This window comes from Phascolarctos cinereus, unplaced genomic scaffold (assembly GCF_003287225.1).
Source record: "Phascolarctos cinereus isolate Bilbo 61053 unplaced genomic scaffold, phaCin_HiC Scaffold_5;HRSCAF=322, whole genome shotgun sequence".
In the NCBI taxonomy this organism is placed as follows: Eukaryota; Metazoa; Chordata; class Mammalia; order Diprotodontia; family Phascolarctidae; genus Phascolarctos; species Phascolarctos cinereus.
This window is the reverse complement of record NW_027555958.1, coordinates 375,905,376-375,922,309: the sequence shown is the minus strand read 5'-3', so window position 1 is coordinate 375,922,309 and position 16,934 is coordinate 375,905,376. Positions and strand designations below refer to the sequence as shown.

The window sequence follows — 16,934 nt, the reverse complement described above, 5'->3', positions numbered from 1 at the left end:
TGAACTGTGAACATGAATGAAACAAAAGGTTTCCAGAATCACAACTATCAGCATGAGTTAGGGCAGGGAATTTGCATCCAGCCCCTTTCAGGATTCTGGCTCTGTTTCCTAAGCAATCAGTCTGCTTGGGGTTTCAGCTTCTTGGTGAGCACTTCCTCATTATAGAGCTTTCCCAAGTCTCCTGGGTAAATATGTCAGAAAAGGGGCTGGGGGGAGGGTTAGCTCCGGGATATTTGCTGTGGATTCCAAACCTCTGGGCCCTAAGCTGTTCTTCCAGGCCTCACGATTAGACACCAGTTGATGATTAGGATATCACCCAGAAAAGACTGACAGCAGGTAGAAGAGCTACAGAGCTAGGAAGCCAACAAAGGAACCTGTTTTCATGCAGATGTTCCCATGCGGGACGCAAGCCGGGAAATGATCGCCACAGCATTCTCCTTGCTGTTGAGTGGTTTCAAGTGGTGTCCTCCTACTCCTGACCCCTCCCGGAGTTTTCTTGGCAAGGATACTGGAGTGGTTTTCCCTTTCCTGTTCCAGCTCATTTTACAGATGAGGAACTGAGGCAAACAGGATGAAGTGACCTACTCAGGGTTACATAGCTAGTAAGTGTCAGAGACTGGATTTGAACTCAGGTCTTTCTGACTCCAGCCTGGCATTCTGTTCACTACTCTATTTACGTACCTGCTCCAAAAGCGACCCTGTGGACTATATGCTGTCCATGGGGTTTTCTTGGCAAAGAGAGTGGAGTAATTTACCATTTCCTATTAAGGCAAACAGAGGTTAAGTGTCTTGCCCAAAGTCACACAACTAGTAAGTGTCTGAGGCTTGATTTGAACTTGGGTCTGCCTGACTCCAGGCCCAGGACTTTATCCACTGCACCACCCTGCTGCTGCTCCTGACAGTGCTACAGTCTCTCAATGAATTGAGGGAAGGGAAGGGCTTAGAGCATTCTAGCTCGGTTGGCTTGGAATTACTGAGAAAGTTGGGGTGGGCTACAGTGGAAGAAATGCTGGGACTGGATTGGGGAGGACCTGAGTTCATATTCTGGGGGAGTTTGTGCAAATCCTTTATCCTTTCTGGTCCTCAGTTTCTTCAGCTGTAAAATAAACTCCTAAAGCCGTCATCTCTGAACCTAAAAGAAGTCTGTCCTGGGGAGTGTAAGGGCATAGAGCAGCTGACATCAACAGTAGCCCCCTGGCTTTAGGGGCTGAGCCTGACCCTCCCCTCTCAAAGGTTAGCTTTCCGTACTCCCCGGCATCTCATCGGGACTGTCTCTGCAGCAGGGACAGTCTATAGAGATCAAATGAACTTGGCTCCCAGATGCCTGGTAGGCCTTCCTTGTGTCTGGGGACACATGCTTACTCTAAAAAGCACGGTGCACTTCCCCACAGATTGATTCAAACATTCCATTTTGTGTATGTAGCACGGTGCTAGGAGGTCCTTTGAAGATACAAAAACAAGGTGGGGGGGGTGTTTAGAGTTATCTTGTATTTCCTCACAAACATTTATTGGGGAAAATCAGAGAGTACTTTAAGAGGATTTTGGGAGACTTAGTGTCTCAAATATACATACCTCCTCACTAAGCTGAGGCCCAGGGAAGTTAAGGACCTACCCCCAGGGTCACACATACAGCAAAATGCCAGGACAAGGACCTGGTTTGTCTTACTCGTGATCCCCTCAGCTCAGGCCTATTTGGGAGTCACACTGAATTACATAACAGAATCGTTTACAGCCGGTCAAGACTCCATGTGGGGTCATGACCCACGGTTTAAGAAGCCCTGGTTTAGAGCTAATGCAAATAACGAGGTCAAGATCACAAGTTCCATATGAGCTAGTTAGTGCGCTAGAGAAAAAATTGTTACCCAGTTATAGATTTGGACCTGTGCTAGTTGCATGTGTTACCTCATTGCATGGTGTTCTTATCCCCATTTTACAGATGAAGAAACAGAAGTTAGAGGTCAAGCTTTGAACTTGCTAAGGCCTGCTGCCTCTGTGACCCCTGAATTAGGCAGATATATCCTGCCAGATACAAGGAGGGAACAACTGAGTAAAAAGCTGTAAATTGCTCAATATAATGCACACATAATCTATAAAATACTTTCAGTTCAATTCGCCCTACGACGTGCAAGGCTTTGAGGACACACACCCACACACACAGCCCCTGTCCAAAGGGAGCTGATGATACTCTACTGGGGCGGGGAGGAGGGGGCTCTAACTTGCATCTAGTTAGCAAAGTAGGAGACTTGACTTCAAATGTGGTCTCAGACACGTAGAAGCTGTGTGATCCTAGCCAAGTCACTTTACTTCTGGCTGCCTCAGATGAAGATAATAATATCACCTTCCTCCCACGGTTGCTGTTAGGATCAAATGAGGTTATCTTTGTAAAGCACTTTTAGAATCCTCAAGTGCTTTATAAATGTGAGGGATGTCACTGCTGCAGCTGCTGCTAAAAATAAGAAAGAGGGAATAAGAGAGAATGCTAAAACAGGTGAGGGCAAGGAGATGGAAGACTTCTGGGAAGAGGTGGTATCTGAGCTGGGGATTCTGAGAGGGGGAGATCTGGAGGGGCAGCTAAGAGTCCAGTCTGGTTAAAATGTAAAGCTTGTGAAACAAAGTATGAAGTGAGTGGGGTAAGGCTGGTGGGAGCCAGATTGTTCTCTGAGCCTTGGGAGCCATGAAAGGTTCTTTAGTGCAGAGCTAAGGAAGTCATAGATAGGAGGTAAGCTTGTGAGGGGCAATGTAGGCATCTCAGCAGTGAAACAGGCAGTCTGGGGGCAGTGGGTGAGCAGCCTGCCATGGAGTCAGGAATATCCAAATTCAGTTCCTCATGCGCGCCCTCCCCCTCCCACCTTCCTGTGCCATTCTGGACCAATCGCTTAACTCTTAGGGTCTCCAGGCAACCCCTAAGAGCTGTTGCTAACCCATAGTAGTAGAGAAAATTCTTCCCCAAGATTTCCCTGTGCCGGTGAAATCTACATTGGCAGAAGGAGTTTCCTCCCTGGGAATTCCTTATGCCTAAGACATCACAGGGGCAGAACCTCACAGCCCTAGCCTCCCTGTTCCCTTCCATCCCCAAAAGAAATAAACTCAAGAAGAGCAGCTTTATGCAGTGAAAGGGGGGCAGGATTTGGAGTCCCAAGTTTGAAGTCCAGTGGTACCACTTAATGCATGCGTGACCTTGGTCAAGTCACTTAAGTTGGAAAGGATGAGCCCTAAGGTCCTGCCCATGTCTAGAGCTATGATCCTATGAACTGAAACTCTGAAAGGTTAATAAGTAAGCTAGAACTCAATGAAGTGAATTCAGTTCAATTCAGTTCCACAGACATTTATTTCAAGCCAGCCAAGTCAAAGGTACCATCCCTGAACTCCACCCTAGGATTTCTGACCCCAAACCCAGGGCTTTGCTGTACCAAAGCTGCCTCCATTTCTTAGTGCATGGCCTACTGAAATAGGCCAATGTCACCATCTCCAGGTAACGAGGACATTTCACCAAAAGAAATACAACACCTCTTTTTTTCCTTTTTTCCCTACCTCTACCTAAAATACTGAGCCAGAATTTCAGAGAGAACTAAATCCTTCAGCCTGGCTAGGAATCACAGGCCTGTCCCACCAGGCTTGTGCCCTGTTTCCTTCTTCCCTTTTCCCAGCTCTGTTCTTGGAAGTCAGGAGGGAATCTGAGAAGCAATGAGCAGCCCATTTTCCAAATGTTTCAGAGTGAAGCCTGTCATTAATACCTCTCCCTGCCAGCTCCTCGTGTTAGAGCCTTCAGGGGAAGGAAGCTGCAGAATGGGATGTGGGTGACTTCAGAGAGAGGGCAGGTCCTCTCTGGGGCTTTGGAACCTGGAACAGCTAACCTTGAAAGTGGTTCAGGGACAGGTTCCCAGCTAAGTGATGACTAGAGCAGTGTAGGCTGTCTGTCTAACCTGAGAGCATCCTTTAGAAAAATGGAGGCCAGAAACATCCAGAACGAGGGTAATAACTTTAGATTTGAAAACAGTGCCTGTCATGGAAAGAAAAGAAAGAACAAAACCAAAAAACCGAAGGCCACTGGCCCAGATTAGAAAAAGTTTATCAGGGCATGTCTGAGTGAGTTCCTGGTTTTGTCCTGTGCTATACCATCCACTCACTATAACTTCCAGGGTTCAGGGAAATATAGTAGTCATTGCGGGGTATGAGATGAGAGAGGGTAAATCTGAGCATAGCACAGTAGTTATCTTGTGTTTGTTAGAGCAGAATTCATTTCCATAACCTCATCATGTGTCCAGAACTGGGAGGGGGGAGGGCCTCGGCCCCTCCCTGCAAATGCTAAGAAATTCCGAGCCTTCCACAAAGAGTCTAAATGCAGGCTAGGGGAAGGAAGAGGCCAGGCAAGAGAAAGAAGCTGATTGGGATATGACCTCAGAGGAAGATGCTTTGCATCCCAAACTTGTAATTGGGGCAGAGGCTGGGCCTGTGATTGGGGTCCCTCCTGGTACATTGGAATGTGTGCTTTGGAACTTGGGCTGGGGCTGGGGGTGGAGTGGGGTGGAGTACTGGATTGCAGCAGCTGTAACAAGTGACAGATGTGTGTCCTCACACATACATGGAGAAGATTGGCTGAATCCAGCTAGGTCTTTCTTCTCTTTCCTCTGAGGAAGCTGAAGCAAGAGATGGAGGAGAGAAATCTAAGAGGCCTTAGAAAGGGAGGAAATACAGTAACCATGGGCCCAGAAAAACAGACCTGGACCCTATTTGTGCCATGGGAGCACTGGCCCCCATTCCTAGGGCCTCAAGAAGTTCAAAACAAAACAAAACAGGACAAAGGATGACTTTTGAAATCGATTCCTGTAGCTGGGCTGGTTTTATTTCTCTTTTTTTTTCCCTGGTCTGGTTTGATTGTTTCTCTCCTTTTCTCCTCCCTCACAGAAAATGAAGGAGTATTTGGAGGGCAGGAACCTCATCACCAAGCTTCAGGCCAAGCATGACCTTCTCCAGAAAACCTTGGGAGAAAGTGAGTACAGGCGAGCAGGACCGTGCTGGTGGTTTGGCTGTGGGGGAGGGGTTGGTCCTAGGCCTTACTGAATTAAGTAGTAGGCTTTATGCCCCAATCCCAGCCAAGCTATGCAGAATGGGCATGTTCATGTTTTATGAGTATATTTCTTTTTCCAGTCTGATACAGGAGCAACATCTCCTTCCCCCTCCTCCCTTCCACACCCACCTTGCAAATGACGACTTGAGTGATGGCAAAAGGGGAATGCTTAATGAAGCATTAATGGGCATCATCTATTTGTTTAAATGGGGCATGCTTGCTCTCCACCCCCCCCCCCCCCCCCCCGGCCTCCTCTGCCACAGTTAGGGTAAGGAGGCTGATTGATTATTTATCATCCCAGTGCTTCCTTAGAGAGGCTGCATCTTCCATGCGATGCTGTGCTGGGTACAAGAAAGTTTGAAAACTGGAGCTCCCAAATGCACATCTCCTGTCCCAGATGATCCTTTGGGTGGGCCCTCTACAGAAAGCATTGGGCATTCCAGAGAGAGGGGGGACAAAGCAAGGGCAGAATGCTCTATGCTTTGGGACAACCTGCATATTAGCATGAGAAGAACAGACCACTTTACAATTGCTGTTTGCCAAGCATTATTGCCCCTGCTTTGGGTCCCGGGGCAGAGGCAGCGGTGAGCCTGAGTTGTATCATAAGATGACCCAAGCCAGATCCCCAGAAGGTAGCAAGGTGGGATTCTGGGCAGACCCCCTGGACTTTCTCCACACAGCTGACAAGCAGAAAAGGGAAAGGTGAAGGAGTGTTGGGGGGGCAGGGTTGGCCCTCTGCCCAGCTCCTCAGCCTCACCTCCTGCTGGCCCCCAGCTTCCTGTAACTAATAGGAATTCCCAGGCTTGAGATGCCTCTGAATGCCATGCTCCATTTTTTTATTCTCTATTTCTTTATTCTCCCGAGTTAGGAATAGATCAAGAATAAAGAGGGTAGATCACAGCAGATCACAGAATGTGGGGGTTGAATTCTTCACTCCTACCAAGCACAGAGCTGCATTCATTCATACAGGTCTTCCTGAGTTTTCCCTGAGACTAAACTACAGAGTGTGAGCCATTCGGTTAAAAATATACTGTACAGTATACTACACTGGATAGTATGTGTATACACCCACACAAACACACAAAATACCCCTACATACACCAGTGTGCACATGCCACATACACACAGGCCCACACACATACACTACACATATACACACAGGTGTGCACATACCACATACACACAAGCGCACACATATAATACGTGTATATACACTAGTGTGCATGTGCCATATATGTATACAATACACACTGGTGTGCACACACAATACACATATAATATACATATACACACTGGTATGTACACACCACGTACAAGTGCACACGTACTACATATACACAGACACGCACACACATACACCATCAGCCACTCCCCAGAAATTAAAGGCACATCCAGCTCCTTTGCTCAAGATTTTTAAACGTTTTCTGTTCTGTGGCCAGAGTCAGTTAGCCCACTCTGTGCCCTCTCACTGTCTCACTTTGGGCATCCCCATCTACCCACCCAAGGAGCTGATCAGGTTTGGACATCAGGAGCCCAATCTTTGTTTCCAGAAAGCCTTTGCTCCTAGGATGTTAGATTACTCTCGGGATGTTGGAGAGGAAGAAGGCTGGCTCCTATCTTCGGCAAGCTAGAAGTGTGATTCCCTTGGGGCAAGCACATTTTAAACAGCCTCTAGATATCGCCTTATTGGCGAAGCCAGTCCAAGACCTTAAGGCATATGTCTATGCACGTACCAACTATATCGAGTATGGGAAAAGGACGGGTGACCATTTATTATTGTTGCAAATTACCTTAATCTAAAGATGACAGGTCCCAGCAATTTAAAAAAAAATAGCAGAAGATTTTCCTATCTGTAAGTCATTATGTTTCTGGCTTCTGCATGTATTTGTCACCATAAAATGCAAGTGCTCTTGTTGCCACTGAGGGATAATTGATGTGTATGAATATTCCAGGGTGGAAATGGGACAGATGTTGAAAATAATGGCTCAGAATAATATTTTTGCATATGAGAGGTTGGTGTCAGGAGGGGGAAGGGGCTGTGCAAGACATGTTTAACTCTAATCAACAATTAGCAACCTTTAAGAGGGGGGGAAAATTTGCTCTCAAATCCCCCAGCCACCCTTGCTCCTTTCAGAAGCTTTTCTTACAGTGGGAGGGGGTGTGGGAAGCTGATGTTCCTGTCCTAGTTCAGGCATGTGCTTAAAGGGTCTGCCCTCTCTATCCCTAACAGTCTAGAAGATGGTTTTAAGTAGAGCTTATCTGGCCATGCTGACACTGCCTTTTCCCACCCATCTCATCAGGTTGTTGGGTTGAATTGAAATAACTGTAGAAGACAAAAGCTACACTCCACTCTCCCAACTGCCCACCTCTGGCCAACAACCTAGAATGCCCCAGTGTTTGCCAGTCAACAAGGACTCCCACTCCAGGACAAGTTTCTGATTTTCCTTCCAGCCATGTGGAATCTGTCTGTCTTCACCCCTAATCCCCCAGTCCCTTCTCTTTAGCTAGGAAGGGTAGAGATTGGCAGACCGAGGACAGAGGGGCTCACACCCTGGAAGCCCATCTTGGGAGCGGGCCTTGCCTAGGCAGAGGAGCCTGGGCTGTTTTTCCGAATTTCCTGCCCTGGGGGAGCCTTCCTTGTGCTGGGAACTCTGGGGAGCAAGTTCAGAATTCTCCTGTTCCAGAGCTACTGTCTTCCTCTCCCATTGACCACCACCCCTTAACCTTCCCACTCAAATGTGGTTTAGTTCCTTCCCCCAGAATCTGGCTTCTGACCTTCTCCCCTCCAACATAGATCTTTTGCCTTCCCTACAGGTCAGCGGACAGACTGCTCTTTGGCCAGGTAGGTGTGGCTGGGGACAGCCTTGGGCAGGGTTAGAGAGGAGGGGGAGGCTGGGAACATTGGCTGGGTGGGGAGTGGATGTTCTTAGCCTGAGAAAGAGCCAAGGAGCTGTGCTGACTTTACAAAGGAGGGCCCTTCTTTCTCTCTGTCCTGCTGACCCCATCTGGTCTAAAATGGAACTGGGATTCTCAGAGAGTCTTAGAGAAGAATGCAATGAAAGGAAGCCCCAGAAATAGCCTGTGTAGGAAAGACAAGATGCCAGAGCATCTGGGAGGCCTAGCGTCAGCTTCGGGGATCGCAGGACCAGAACGATGGGTCGAGGCTGCTTCTGTCACCCAGAAGGTAGATCTGGAAAGAAGTGCTTGGTCTCTGAGTACATTTTTCATGAACTAAAAAAGAATGCAGATCTTAATTAGTGGCTGGTTGCCAGTACTGGAATATTCTTCAGAACAAAGCAGCAACTTTGAGTAGGAATTGGGCTCCCCCTTGAGAATCCAGAAGCCTTCTTTGAAGCCTTCTGAGTGACTCCAGTGCCCTGAGGAAGCCCTAGAGACCCCCCAGGAAATACCAGTTTGCCAAGTCACAGCTCTTGATAGGTTCCTACCTTTCAGGTTCCTATTTTTCTCGAGGCTGGTAGTCCTCAGATGCCTGGAAGCATTCTGATTTAAACAGTGAAAAGAGCTTTAATGGGCAGGCCTCCTTGGGGACTCCTGTTTCAGCCCATCATATCAGCTGCTAGTATCTGCCAACACAAACAGTAATCCAAAGGCCGTTTGTGATTATGGACCCAATATTTAGAAATCGCTTCATTTGGCTGTCATCTTTTTTCAGTATGGATTATAGTGAAGATCCCGCTAATAATACTAATCTCTCTAAGTAGAAGGAAACAAGATGAGAGAGTTTCTTAAAAAGTGTTGTGAGATAGGGATCAAAGATTAGAACAAGCCTGCCTGAGCTCTTTAAATTAGAAGGGACCCTCAGAGGGTCATCTGGTTCAGGGGTCCGACTCAGGGATGCCTGTAACCACCAAAACTCTGGAGTTGTGCCCTAACCAGACTAAAATGTAATTGGGAAATGCTTAACAAAGTAAATACAAATACAATAAAACAGAGATAATGTTAATTTGTGGTTTTCTAAGTCAATTTGTGGTCAGCAGGGATCTCTGCTGTAGCTCACTCTCCTGCCTTCCAGCAGCACTGACAGTCAGAAACACAGCTGCCTATCTTCTTTAAAATTTCCAGAGAAGTAGATTTTCCAGCCTTCTTTGGTGATAAATCCCAGGGTCTCCCAGTTCTTACAAAGGGGAAGTTCTACTCCTGCAAGTAGAGCTTTGCCTGTTTTCTCATCTTGAATTTAGAATGATAGCATTTCAGGTCATGGAAACAGGAGAAGCCTAGTCAAATCCAAGGTTGGTGAACATTTATTAAGCCCCCGCAGCTAGGTAGTGCAGTGGATAGAGCACTGGCCCTGGAGTCACTAAGACCTGAGTTCAAATCCAGACTCAGACTCTTACCAAATATGTGGCCCTAGGCTACGTCTATTTGCCTCAGTCTCCTCATCTGTAAAATGAGCTGGAGAAGGAAAATGGCAAATCACTCTGCCAAGAAAACCCGAAATGGGTTCATGAAGAGTCGGACACAACTAAAAAAATGACTGAACAACAACAAGATGTGCCAGGCACTGTGCCAAGTGCTGGCGGGGTGGGGGGTTACAAGTACGAAAAAGAGAAAGTCCTTGCCCCGAAGGAACATGGTGGAGAAATCTGTCAGAGAAGCCCCAAAGTAGAGCAGCCAAGTGAGGAATGGGACGTCTGAGCAGAGCTCTGTCCTTCATGAAAGTTTGGAATTCATAGCTCCCCTCTCCAGTCAGAGGGGCACAGGCCCATGAGAAGGCCGAGTACCAAGGCCGATGAGACCTGGAAGGATGATGGGGTATCCCCGTCATGAGCTTCCTGAGGCCCGGTAGAGAAGTCAGTCAGAGAATTCCAGAGTAGACTGTGCAGCCGGGTGAGAGATGAGCCTGTGCTGGTGGGAGGGTTAGGAGCGTCCAGAGGTACCCCATAGACTTCATCTGCTTTCCCCTAAGTTGGATAACAGCTTCCTCCTCAGGAATGGAATAAAGTTTTGCACCAGTCTTTGGAATACCTCATCCTTCTCACCTTTTCTCCTTTCTTCTTTCTCTTCTACTCTTGGATTGATCGTTATGGACTGGTTGGGCCCCGCAGCCGACGGAGCTCAACAATAAGGAAACAGGTAAGGACCTCCAGTAGGGGCTGGGGGCTCGGGGTGGCCTGTGTTTGAACGCCAACGAGCAGGCTCTTTCTCTGGCTCTGCCCAGTAAAGGTACCTTCCCTTACTGCTCAGGGAGAATGTTTATGGTCACACTCAGCTTGAATACTTAACGGACCTGGGATTTCAGCAGTGTGGACATGATGATGATGATGATGATGATGATGATGATGATGATGATGATGGGTAGCATTTGTTTGGCACTTTAAGCTTTGCTAAGTACTTTCTTTTTTTTTCTTTCAAATTTTTATGTATTTTATTTTTAATTTGTGGAATAAAACAAGCATTTCCATAACAGTGGTTTTTTTAAAAGTACTTTATATATGTTATTTCATTTGATCCTCATAATAGCCCTATGATGTAGGTGCTATTATTATCTTCATTTTACAGATGAGAAAACTGAGGCTCTAAAGGGTTAAGTGATTTGTCCAGGGTCACACAGATTATAAGTGTGGCAGGATTTAAACTGAGGTCTTCCCAACCCCAAGTCCAATACCTCACTGCCAATTATATTTACATTGCCAGCTAATAGATGCATTACTGTGATGCAACATGCAACCTATCTGTGTCTTAGATTTTTTTTTTCCATTACTATACTTGAAAAAATTCACTGTGTGATAGCCACATCCCTGGGATGAGCCTTTCCCCATTTAGTTAGGTCAGTCCTTGGAAGACAGATTGACATTCCATGACTGTACTTGAAGATGTTTCCATTTGGGAGGACTTTGGTGTGCTCTGCCTAAACAGTCTTTAAAGAGCCCATATCCCGCCTCACACCACAATGAGACATCAGAGGATATGGATGGGATATAGGATATATGCTGAAATGCTGTTTTTATTAATTTATTTTTTAATTATTAATTTATTTATTAATTATTAATTCGGTTGTGGTGATAATTGTGTCCCGGCCTGTCTGCCCTGATCTACATCACTTACCCTTCTCTGGAAGCACCAGGAGCTTGATTAAATGATTAAGCCCTGAGAGTGCACAGAATCACCCCTCTGTGATGTTGTGAGATGCACAGGCCACACCCATCACAAGTGCCACTACCCTTCCGTGGGATCTGGGGGGGGGGGGGTTTACACTTGACTTCCATCTTTTCATCTATAAAATGAAGGAGTTAGATTAAATGACCCCTAAGGTCCCTTCCACTGCCAGATTGTATGTGTTTGTGACCATATAGCACCTAAACACATGGTCTGGTTTTTATATTTAGTTTTGAGGTTTATGGGGTTTTTTTAAATTCTAATTTTGTTGTCTTTCGATGGCAAGCACCACGGGTATTTTTAAGCATGTTAGGTCTACAGGGAGGAATGTGATGCTAGAGTACAAGGAAACTGCTATTTAGCTTCTAGCTGTCTCACTCTAATGCCTTACTATTGTACTCAACTTTGCTGCTGGGCAGTCAACTCTCAGTTATAATAACAGTAACAGTAATAATAACCAACAATATTACTACTAATAGTAATTTATATAGTACTTCGCAGAGTGCTTTATGTGTTATTTCATTTGATCCTTATAACAACTGTGGGAGGTAGGTGCTTTTATTGTCCCCATTTTACAGATGAGGAAACTGAGGTTAAGTGATTTGTTCAGGGTCACCTTAGCTAATAAGTGTCCTGAGGCAGGATTTCAACTCAGGTTTTTCCAACCATTAGTCTTCATATTAGGAGGCAGTGATATTGGATGCTCCAAAAATTCTGTTTATCTTTGGAATACGGTATATCATCATTATTATTATCATCATTCCAGCAGGAGCAGATTTGTCACTACAGTCATTTTTAAAGCTAACATTTAAAGCTAATATAATGGATTTATATTTTCAGCCTCAAGACTCAGAGAACCTGGGTTTGAATTGTGGCACTGTTACTTACTGCCTGTAACCTTGGGCAAGTCACTTAATATTTCCTGGCCTCACTTTCCTCATCTGTAAAATAAAAGGGTTAGACTAGATAGCCTCTGTGGTCCCTTTCAGCTCTGTGTCCGTGACCCTATGATCCTTAGAGGTTTAGTGAGAAAGGGACAAAGATGAAATGTAAAAAAGAAAACAAAACACAACAATAAACTGTCCTGGGGTTACAGAAAAAAACATTGGTTCTAAATGCTAATAAATAAATAAATTCAAAATGGATTATCCACCCACATGTAATTGAAAGTTGCCCATATACAGGGTATCCCAAAAGTATTGGTGCTATTGTAAGCTATAATAGTTTTATGGTTTAATAGCTTACAACTGCATTAAGACTTTTGGGACACACTCTGTAGTTCTTTCGGGCTAGCCACCTCTCACAGTGATTTCAGCCTTCCCTGGTTAAAGTTGGGGCATATGTGGTTAATCTGGCCTTTTTTTTTTTCTTTTTCCAAGAATGATTTGGCAAGCCAAGTGTGGCCTTGGGATAAGATAAGTCCCATTCATTTGTCACATCTCTGCCATGTTTTTTTTTTCCTTCTCTCCCTTGGCTCACAATTTAGTGAAAATACCATCAGATAGAGCCAAGATCTTTTGGGGAGAAGTGCTAGAAATTTTTCACGATGTCATTATTATAAATTATTCTTCCCCAGCCCCTTCAACTTCAGTTAATGGCAAAGCCTGGGGTGCCTCCTCCGGGGGTGACTGATTGCATTGAGAGCTCAGTGATTTAATAACCAGAGAGCTAGATGAGCTATCTGGGAAGAAGGAAGAGCAGTCCTTTGGTGTCCAGTGAGAACAGGGATGAATTTGCAGCTTTGTTCCATATGTGCCAGAGCCATTTAGACACTGTTGTGACCGAAGGTGAGGAAGCCGTCACAGCTTCACACTGGGAACCAGTCAGATCAGGCTGGGAGACAGCATGTGCTGTTGCTTTGCTGCTTCCCTGTTGTGGGAATGTCACCCATCAAGTTTTCATCATGCTGTGGTCCTAGCACTTAAAGAAGTGTGTTTGTGTAGGACTGGGTTTGCGTAAGAATTTCAGGATCTACCCCGAATCCCAAATAAGTCAATGCCTTTTTTTTGTTCTTCTGACCCACTTCCTGTATGACAACTCAAACCCAGTGGTGGTTTCGTAAAACATTTTTCAAAAAGTGATTTGTTTGATCTAGTTAAAAAGGCAAACAAGTAGAGACTGAGAACAGATTGTGCCAGATAAGTAACAAATTGGAGTAAGCTTTATTAAGGAACCCTCGTAGAATCCAGCCAGAGTGAGAAGGGGGGTCATTTAGTCCATCCCCCTGCCTTTAGATAAACTGCATTCATACTTTTGCAGACAACTTTTACTTATCCCTTTCTTAAATATATCTAGAGGAGATTCTTGCAGTGTTACTCCAGCTTTGTACTCAGAAGTCCTGCCTGAGGTCCTAAGATATCATTCTCATGTCAAACTTGGATCCTTCCTAATATACTTTAAGCTCATTTCCTTTAATCTTAATGCTCCTTGGAAATAGGAAACACTCATCCCGGCTTTCAAATTCGATTTGCTCCTGATTTCTCAATGAACTTCTTGAAACGTGTATAAATACACAGTTGACCATCCTTCTGTGCCTCTAGAGAGGGTCATTTTTCCACCTGGGCAAAGAGTGGTTTCTCAATAGGCATCAGAAGGTCAGGAATGAGAATTCCCATCTTGTAAGTGTTGAGGGTTACTTTCAATAGTCCTCCCCCCAGGTCTTTTTGAGTCATATGGAAGCATTTCTGTTTTAAAAACTCTTCCATGAACTCATCCAGCTTCAGAGTTCCTAATCCCTGGCTTGAGTCAAAGATTCCCTTGTTGGTCAACTCTCAAAATAACTAATGGAAACCAGAGAGACCTCCAAATTTCAACCATCAACAAATGGTTCCATTAGCCTCTTGGTGACTTGAGGCCTACTTAGTAATAGGCCTGGAAAGTAGTGTCCCCTTGCTTACCCAGGCAAAATGCCAGGTGATGCCAGCTGATTGTGAAGGATGAGCATTGGGTTTAGTAGATTTCTTTAGAGAGAGTAGCCTAGTGAGAAATATTTTTGGGCTAGTCAACTCTAGGCTATTTGGATAGCTGTAAACCATGTGATATGGTCCTCTAGCTGAGAATTCTGGGCAATAGCCCTGGTTTTGAAATAATATTGACTTTTTTCACAACTTCCATGTGAAGGAGTGCCTTATCTCTCCCTCCCACTCAGCCCCATGTCATCAGCAGCAAGGTCTTATGAAGTACCTCATTGCATTTGGCATCGCCCAAAGTCTCATGACAAGAGTCATATCAGGCAGAGACCGTAAGCTCCTGGGGACATGAACCAAGATAGATACACTGACAAGTAATACAAGCAAAGTGGGTTCAGACAGAAGACCGAGAGTAGCAAACAAGCACTCACAGTTGCATTCACAGTTAAAGTGAAGCAAGCGCCTCTCGTACATCACAAAAATACACCCGCTCCGTGCTCAGGAATAACGCACACCTTTGGAGCTGAGAAGCTTGGCAGATAGAGAAAGATAGATGTGGCAAGGGAGAGCCATCCAAAGCCTCCATGTCTTGGGTATAGGCCCCTTATCTTACTCTCCCTTGAGTGTGTGCTGGAGAACCAGGAATGTGCAATCACTTCAGGCTAATCGGCAGTCATTGGTGATGCTGACACGAAGGACAGGTTGGCCCCTGGAGCTGGAAAGCTATGGAGAACAGATGGGTTTTTCGGGTCATGAATATAAACATTTGCTAGGACCTTCTTGACTCCTGCTCCACCCTGGCACCGGCAGTGTACCTTTTGGCAGAGCTGATGGCACCCTGGGAACTGGGAGCCACGCCAGTCCATCCCTTTGCCTGACTCCCCGGAAAGACCCACCTGCTACCCTCCTGGTGCCCAAATTCATGGGTAAAGCTGGGTATCTAGAGCCAGGAGAGTGGAATATCTCTTGATATGGACAGAGTCTACTAGGCCTCTTCGGCCCAAGTTCTACTTTCTTTGTTTCTCACTAGTCAGAACCTTACCCTTTCTTCCCAGCTAGAGAGTACTTCTGCCTGACTCCTTCTCTTGGGCTTGGTTTTGTATACATTTAATTTCCTTATCCGTTCAACAAGTATCTATGGAGCATCTGTTATATTATAAGCTTTGGGCATGATGCAAAGAGGAACAAGATATGGTCCTTGCCTACCTGTAGATCAGGCCTACCCAAGAAACAGGAAGACCAAGTGGAATGTTATTATACAAGATAAAGAGGTACATGGTGCTCTCTCCTTGATTTCAGAGGAGGCGGAGAGGTAATCAGGCTGAAGTAATCAGAGGAAGTCTTTGGGGAGAAGGGAACATGCTCAGCTGGACTTTGAAAGATGGGTAGGAATTAGGTGGAGCTAGGAGAGGGAAGTGGATGCCATCCCAAATGGAAGTAACAGCACAAAAAACAAAGGCCCATACATGAGAAAGCACAGGACAGGTTTGGGGAATGACCAGTAGCCAGCTTTGGCTGGAGGATGGAGTGCGTGAGAGAGAACAGTGAGTAATACAGATGATAAGGTAGATGAGGGCCAAATCAATGAGGGCTTTGGATGCCATGATGAAAAAGCAAAAACTACTGGTTTGTAATACCATTACCTTTGGGGTTTGTTTATATGTAGGCATGTCTGTCTGCATATTTGTGTGTGTGTGTATACATGCATGTTTGTGTGTTAAAATGCCTTTATCCAAGCATTTTCTCTTCTCCTGTCCTTATGAAATCCCTATGCCAACATTTACTCCATAATCTCTTGGCCAACATGCCACATTTTGTAGATGTGAGAATTAGGGCCCAGGGAAATAAAATAACAAAGTCATATGACAGATTATCAGATTAAGGACTGGAGTCAGGGTCTTCTGAAATCTCACGTGTATATATATATATATATATTGGGCTCTTTTCCAACTCTTGTGATAAGTTTTATGACTCTCTTTATACCTTAAGAGAGGCAGTGTGGCATAGTGGATAGAGAGTGAACCTCCTACTCAGGAAGACCTGAGTTCTGGTTTAGTCTCTGTTGACCCTAGGCAGGTTGCTAACTTCTTGGTGCCCCAGGAACCACCTCTCTAAATTGTTAAGCAATTGCCAATCTACATTAATAGGGGAAGTTCTTCACCAAGAGCTCTCTATGCCAATGAAATCACAAGTATGATTTTTTTTTAAATGACAAGTGGCCCCTTTTGGTATGCTGCTGTTGGCACACCCTCTGCCCACAAGTGATCAACAAAGCTCTGCAGAGATAAGTGGAGAACACACTGGACTCTTGGCATTTTTCCAGACCTTCTCATCTTTCCTCAAGCCTCTCATGGCACTCCCTGCCTCCCTCCAGCCTGTGAGCCATGGACCTTTCCTCATTCACCAAAAAACCAGAGGCTGTTCACCAAAGCTCCTCCTCCTCTCCTTTCCCCTCTTCATCTCACATCACTCAGATATATTCCCCCTCTATTTCCTGCACCACTCCAGCTCCATTAAGAGGCGACCCTTCTCCTTACTAAAGCCAGATCGCTGTCATCTCTGCTCCCTCCTTCATCTTTGATCTCTCCCTGTTTACTTGCTCCATCCCGCCTGCCTACAAAAGCTCCTAAGCCTCCTCTGTCCTTAAAAACCCCTTACTGTGCCCCACTAGTTACTGTCCTCCACCTGTCCACCTCATCCTGGCTAAACCCCTCAATAAAGACCTCAATATTAGGTTCCTCTACTTCCTCTCAGTCTCTTCTAAATCCTCTGCAATCTGGCTTCCAGCCCTATCATACAGCTGAAAGTAGTTCTCCACAGCTACCAGTGATCTCTTAATT

General features: G+C 45.5%; 1 protein-coding gene across 11 annotated transcripts in view; it reads left to right on the top strand.

Annotated features, from left to right (window-relative positions):
- SRGAP2 (SLIT-ROBO Rho GTPase activating protein 2) overlaps window positions 1–16,934 on the top strand; it is a 254,626-nt gene that overhangs the window by 196,002 nt on the left and 41,690 nt on the right. For all 11 annotated transcript variants that reach the window (XM_021003033.2, XM_021003030.2, XM_021003034.2 and 8 more), the window contains exons 11-13: window positions 4,906–4,990; window positions 7,883–7,910; window positions 10,135–10,162. In XM_021003033.2, the coding sequence (XP_020858692.1) occupies window positions 4,906–4,990; window positions 7,883–7,910; window positions 10,135–10,162 (141 nt within the window). The remainder of the gene's footprint in view (window positions 1–4,905; window positions 4,991–7,882; window positions 7,911–10,134; window positions 10,163–16,934) is intronic.